The 6,594-nt window shown below is 29.1% G+C and overlaps 1 protein-coding gene across 1 annotated transcript; it reads left to right on the top strand.

The window, feature by feature from the left end:
* The first annotated feature begins 498 nt into the window (after positions 1–498).
* On the top strand, positions 499–2,134 carry LOC125819953 (cysteine-rich receptor-like protein kinase 10). The gene is made up of 6 exons (XM_049499357.1): positions 499–630; positions 726–850; positions 939–1,149; positions 1,242–1,479; positions 1,580–1,724; positions 1,814–2,134. Exons 1-6 carry the CDS (start codon positions 594–596, stop codon positions 2,126–2,128), a joined length of 1,071 nt encoding a protein of 356 aa, XP_049355314.1. The 5' UTR covers positions 499–593; the 3' UTR covers positions 2,129–2,134.
* The last annotated feature ends 4,460 nt before the right edge of the window (positions 2,135–6,594 follow it).

Here is a 6,594-nt window from a genome sequence, read left to right as displayed (position 1 = left end):
GAAAAGAATTCAAAAAGATTTTGAGTGTGTTCTTATCTCAACTCTTAAATTAAATATAATTATTATATTTGGTATAAGTCGACAATCGACATTGTGCTATTATGGATTTGTGTCCCATTAATATTGACCCAAAAAAAAGTATTTACCTAAAAAAGGTATACGTAACATTCTATTAATTAATATAATAATATTCTTCATCTCTATTCCAACCATATGTCTCTTTTATATCAATATAATAATGAATGAATTCAGATGAACCCGTATTTATTATCCGATCCCAGATAACAATAAGATGGTTGGAAATATCACATCAAAAATTAAATAGAAAGCATTAATAGAATGAATTCAAATTCCTGAATGGCGTAGTCACAGTTGAACATCCTTTGACAAAAAATTATATGAAATAACTAGAAAATTATTTTTCATATGTATATACTAAATCTTAAACATCATTAACGAATTTTCTGACTTCGCCAGGGCACGACGGAATCCCAAAAAAAGAACTACTAATTATTTGTGTAGTGGTTGCCATTGTAATTTTTTTTTTTCTACTATCAATTGGAGTCTTTCATTTGCTACAAAGGAGAAGAAGGATGAAAAGAAATAATAAAACTCTTAAGGAGATGAATGGTAATTAATTCAATCCCAATTATTTAATACAATCCAAGTCCATTTATTTCTTAATTAACTAAATTTTTTTAATTAATTATTTATATGTGTTGCAGTTGATCTTAGTGGAATTTTAACAGCTGAATCATTGCAATATGACTTTAGTACAATTGAATTTGCCACTAACTACTTTTCTAAGGAAAACAAAATTGGTGTAGGTGGATTTGGTGATGTGTATAAGGTAACATGTTCATATTAGACCATATAATATTTTTTTAGATATAAGTTATATATACTGATAATGTAATTTTTTTTTACATGATCATAAGGGGGAACTTGATCATGGACAAGAGATAGCTGTAAAGAGGCTATCAAGAAGGTCAAGTCAAGGTGTTGAAGAATTTAAGAATGAAGTTGTACTTGTCACTAAGCTTCAACATAGAAATTTAGTAAGACTCTTAGGTTTTTGCTTGGAAGGAGAAGAAAAAATACTCATCTACGAGTTTGTGTCCAACAAAAGCCTCGACTATTTCTTATTTGGTACGCTTGTTTATACGTCTCACTTTTCTTTTTAATTAGATTATTATATAGAGCATTTCTCTAATTTCAATATCTCACGTGATATGATTAAGATACGAAGAAACAAGCAACGTTGGATTGGTCAGTACGTGACAAAATTATTAAAGGAATAGTACGAGGATTAGTTTATCTTCATGAAGATTCTCGTCCTCGAATCATACATCGTGATCTCAAAGCAAGTAATATTTTGTTAGACAAAGATATGAACCCTAAAATTTCAGATTTTGGCATGGCTAGAATATTTGGAGTTGACCAAATTGAAGGAAGCACTAACATAATTGTTGGAACATAGTAAGTGTTGGTTTTTCTAAATAAAAACTTTTTTTTTGTGAATCGATTCATTATAGTATAGAAAAATGTTAATTATTGTGATTTATTGTTCTTTTGTTAGCGGCTACATGTCCCCGGAGTATGCAATGCATGGTCAATTCTCAGTGAAATCAGATGTTTTTAGTTTTGGTGTGCTTCTTTTGGAGATAACAAGTGGAAAAAGAAGAAATAATAAAGAAGATAAATTTGATGACCTTCTTATCCATGTAAGTGCAAGTTAATTTAATTAACAAAATACAATATATTTATCCTAATTAATTAGCATGATTATAATTAATTATGTTGATATTTATAGGCATGGAAGTTGTGGAAAGATAATAGAGCAATGGAAATTGTTGATCCAACTCTTATTGGTGACTCAAATTCAATGTCGAAAATTATGAGATGTATACATATTGGATTGTTATGTGTTCAAATTGATATGGATGGAAGACCTACAACTACTTTGATATCTCATATTCTCGGTACTAATTCTGCTATTCTACCAGAGCCAAATCAACCAGCGTCTTTTAAGGATTATTCTAGATTAGGAAATATCGATCAACTCACAAGTAATTCCATTCCGTCATCTAGTTTTGAGGAATTAATTACGGAAATCTACCCAAGATAGTATTGTATACCAAAGGTCACCACATATATATAGAGACTTAATTAGATTGTCACAAAAAGTATTTCTTGTAGTTATAAAAAAATATACTTTTCGATGTGTTTTATTTAATTCTTCTGTTGGATTTATGTTTTCTACAGACAATAATAAGATATCAGTGTATCAAGTTGTCATGTTTAATAGTTCTAGCTATCTTATTTAAACAAAAGATTATTTGATAATTTTAGCAAACAAATAATGTAAAATTAGTTAGTTATAACGTAAGAATGAACAAATTGATTCGTTCGATCAAATTAAAGCATTATATGTCTATCATGATTAGAAATCGGATCGTGACAAAAATATTATGGCTATATATCAAATGAAAACATACATAAATCCAAATTGAAAAGCAATCTCTTATCAATAAGCAATAGGAATTTTTTTTTTGTTACCAAAGACTTTCTATGGTGATTTAAGAGTCGAGAATAGACTTCAGTGTTTGAATCTTTGAAAACCAACAATGAAATGTTCGTGAGTTCATTCATATTTTCTTTTTTAGAATAACCCTTAAAAGATGTTGGTCGACTTTGTTGGGTATGAATTGTACTGAGTTTCTTACCATAAATAGGTTTTTCTTTTAGGAAAAGGTTTAAGAGTGGCTAGTCCTTTTCTTGTAGGAAAAATGTTTAGGACTCTATAAATAGAGGTTTGTTCCTTTTAACTTAATTGATCAGCATTCACATAGTAGTCCTAGGGGTTTAAGAATTTTGGTTAGGGAGAGAATTTGTGGGACACAAGTGATGTGTTAACCTACAATTAAGAAAAAATGACATTTTTAACCTACAATTAAGAAAAGTTGACAAAAATAAACAACCATCAATATTATTATTTTGTACATAACGTATAACATATAATTTTGATACATAGAAGTATATTTTTTTTATATATGGCTAGAGCATATAATTACTTTTGTCAACCGATCAAATATATACCTCATAAGGGCTGGGGACCCAACATGTGTGTTAGGAATTTTAAGCCCTTTACTAGTTTTTATATATATAATTTAAATTCTTCGTTGACAGGCAATTCTTAATTAAGTTTAAAAATCAGTGATTGACAAAGCACCCTAGCTAGCTCTTAGAAACTTCCTTATTGCCTTGTGTCCATAACACCGGCCAATAATTTGCACCTAGGACTCTCCCTTTTTTTCTCGAACTAGTGTCACCATCAATTACTATTTAAATTTTGACCTCGTTTAAAAAACTTCTTAAAATATTTTGGGTATTTAGCGAGTTGGGGGAGCAGTATGTGAAGTCTCATCATATTTTGTACATTATTTGGGTATTTAGGAGTCATTTTTATTGAAATTAGGTTATTTTTTCAGTTTTTCGCATGTGTTAATCCATAAATATTTTGGTGATATAGCTTTTAGACGATTTTTTTTGCAAAATCTTTACGGAACCCTCTATAGGAGTTGGGGTAGCATAACGTGAAACCTCACCTTTTTTGCACATATTTTTGACATTTAGTAGCCATATTTACAAGAATTGAGCGATATTCTCAATTTTTTGTGTGTTAGTCCATGAATATTTTAATGATATGGCTTCATGATGATTTTTTTGTAAAACCTTTATGGAACCCTCCATAGGGAGTTGGGGAACAGTACGTGAAGTCTCACCATTTTTTGTACATATTTTGGGCATTTAGGAGACATTTTACAGGAATTAGGCGATTTTCTCAGTTTTTCATGTGTGTTAGCCCATGAATATTTTGATGATATGTCTTCTGGACAATTTTTTTTTTGCAAACCCTTTACGGAACCCTCTGTAAAGAGTTGGGGTAACAGGATGTGAAGCTTCGCCATTTTTTTGCACATATTTTTGGCATTTAGTAGCCATTTTACATGAATTATGCGATTTTCTCAATTTTTTGTGTGTGTTATTCCACGAATATTTTGGTGATATGGCTTCCTGACGATTATTTTTTTTTGCAAAACCTTGCAGAACCCTTTGTAGGGAGATGGGGAGCATTACGTGAAGCCTCACTATTTATTACATGTATTTGGGGCATTCAAGAGCCATTTATAGAAATTAGGTGATTTCTCAGTTTTTTGTATTTGTTAGGTCATGAATATTTTTGTGATATGACTTACGGACGATTTTTTGCAAAATATCTACAGAATCCTCCATAGAGAATTGAGGGAGTAGAATTTGAAACCTCACTATTTTTTGCGCACATTTGAGTATTAATAATTATTTTATAGGAATTAGGCGATTTTTGCCCCTTTCGTTAGCTAATAAGTTGAAGGTAAGGTGGCCATTTTTGTAGAATCGATATATCCATATTACATATGCATATGGCATAAAAATACACTTAAGTTGTAGTAAATTTGTCAATTACACCCCACCCCCCCCCCCCCCCTTAAACTATAGTGGAATATTACTCAGAATTTTTATTTTGTACTTCATCATAGTTTGATATTTGAGGGATAATGAGATCTGATCGATTTTGATACATTTATCGAGAGTAAATTAAATAAGATATTTTAACATATTTTTGGTCTAGTTTAAGTGTGTGTATGCACATGATATATTTTAACGTATTTTCTTTATCAAAGTGAAGGATAAATAACATACGTAAAAAAAAGAAGTTTAGGGATGATAGAATCCTTCCATAGTATAGGGTGGTATATAATATGAAAAAAATGAATTCTAAAGTAAAACTCTCGCATAATTTAAATTTATAATTGACTAATTAATTAAAACGAAAGGTATATATTGCATCTTGAAATATATAGTGATTGGATAATGTGAAAAGGGAAGTGCTAGCTAGCTAGAAATTTGTGTCCCAAAAGCCTCTTTTAGAAATGTACAACATTTTATGCCTATGTTAAGTGGTAAACGAACATTTAGCATCCTAGTGGTTGTCAAGTATATTTTCAAGCCCGTTAAAAATAAAGGCATTTTAAAGTCAATACGTTGATGTCAGGTATTTTAAAGCCAAAAGGCCAATGAGAGGTATTTTAAAACTGAATTTGATAATTTAAAAATATTTTAGGCCATTTTTCATACAAAATAAATTAATTTTTAAAAATTTGACCAAATAGACTATAAATAAATGAAAGGTTACTCAGGTGTAAGCATATTTTTTTTTCAGAGAACTAAAGAGTGCACCTTATGACTTTTCCCTAGCAAATGAGTATACTACTTACTACTTAGCAGTATCAATGTGATAATTGCTCTTATTGAAAATCACCCAAATTTGTTTGTTTAATTATAGTATTCTAAACTGTCTTAATCACCAAACTATCATTGATGAATACTAGGAAAAAAACTGTATTTTTCATGATAAGTAGTTTCAATTAATTGTCATAATTCGATTTTGATTAAGAGTACTTTTGGATTGGTAAATATTTATTTGTATTTGTTGTTCACTTCAAATCGTGTAAATATACCAAATTTTAGATTATTTTCTATTCTAATTTCCCAAAGAAAGCACTTCTCTATCTCAAAATACTTGTCGTTTTAACTTTTAACTAAGTCATATTTCATACCTTGCTGGATCATGTGATATATACAAATATGTATCCCTTAAATTTTCATATTCATAAATTTATGTGAGGGCTCATGCTCATAAGTTTGTAGTTCTAGTATCATAATTTGCAATCATTATGTCATTGTTCATAATCAATAATAACATGTCATAGTGTTATAATGTTTATATTCTTAAGTAGGTTTCATGGTTCAAAATCATAAGGTTCTTATCAAGAAGAAACACTCCCTTTTCATGTTGTTTGCAATTTCATAGAAGTTTGTGAGAAGGAATTAACTAGGTGAAACATTACGGTTATACAGTATCATATTATATTATTTTAATGAATATAATATTTGAATTGAATATATCATTTCTTATTATTACATATATAATGTTACATATTAATAATTTGAAATATAAACTTACAAGCAAAATAGAGTACGAGATAGAGCTATTATAAAAAGGTAGGATAAAATAATAAGATTATCAAATAATAAGCAAAAAAAATGAGAAGAAAAAAAAAGTAATGATACAATTATCATATTAAATCGGTCATTATACAAAACTAGACTTTCAATAGTTATTCAACGCTGAATTTAATGATACGATACATTAAAATTTTTAAATTACAAATTAACATAAATATTGTATTCAAACTAATAACTCAGCACATAACAATAGATAACAATCATTTAAACAAGCTGTCAAAAAACGTGTAAATGAGAAATACGACAAATATTTTAAAGCTGCTAAGAAACGTGTAATAGAGAAACACGACAAATATATGAAACAGAAGAAGTGCCACCCCTCAATCTCTCTCCACCTTAAGTCCCTATAAAAGGGCACTATTACTCTTCACAGTCTTTCATTACATTCTTATTTATTTCCATTTTTTCCCTTTTATTTCTATTAAAAATTCATCATTTTGATTTGAAAAATTTCCCCTTTATACC

This window comes from Solanum verrucosum, unplaced genomic scaffold (genome assembly GCF_900185275.1).
Source record: "Solanum verrucosum unplaced genomic scaffold, falcon-dt-bn FXZP01000229.1, whole genome shotgun sequence".
Taxonomy (NCBI): domain Eukaryota; kingdom Viridiplantae; phylum Streptophyta; class Magnoliopsida; order Solanales; family Solanaceae; genus Solanum; species Solanum verrucosum.
This window is presented reverse-complemented; position numbering and strand designations above follow the sequence as displayed.

Excerpts from the sequence above, each read along its gene's own strand:
- LOC125819953 (XM_049499357.1), top strand. The coding sequence starts at position 594 with ATGAAAAGAAATAATAAAACTCTTAAGGAGATGAATG. Across the intron at positions 1,480-1,579 it reads AACATAATTGTTGGAACATA|CGGCTACATGTCCCCGGAGT; the intron begins GTAAGTGTTGGT and ends TTCTTTTGTTAG. Across the intron at positions 1,725-1,813 it reads TTGATGACCTTCTTATCCAT|GCATGGAAGTTGTGGAAAGA; the intron begins GTAAGTGCAAGT and ends TGATATTTATAG.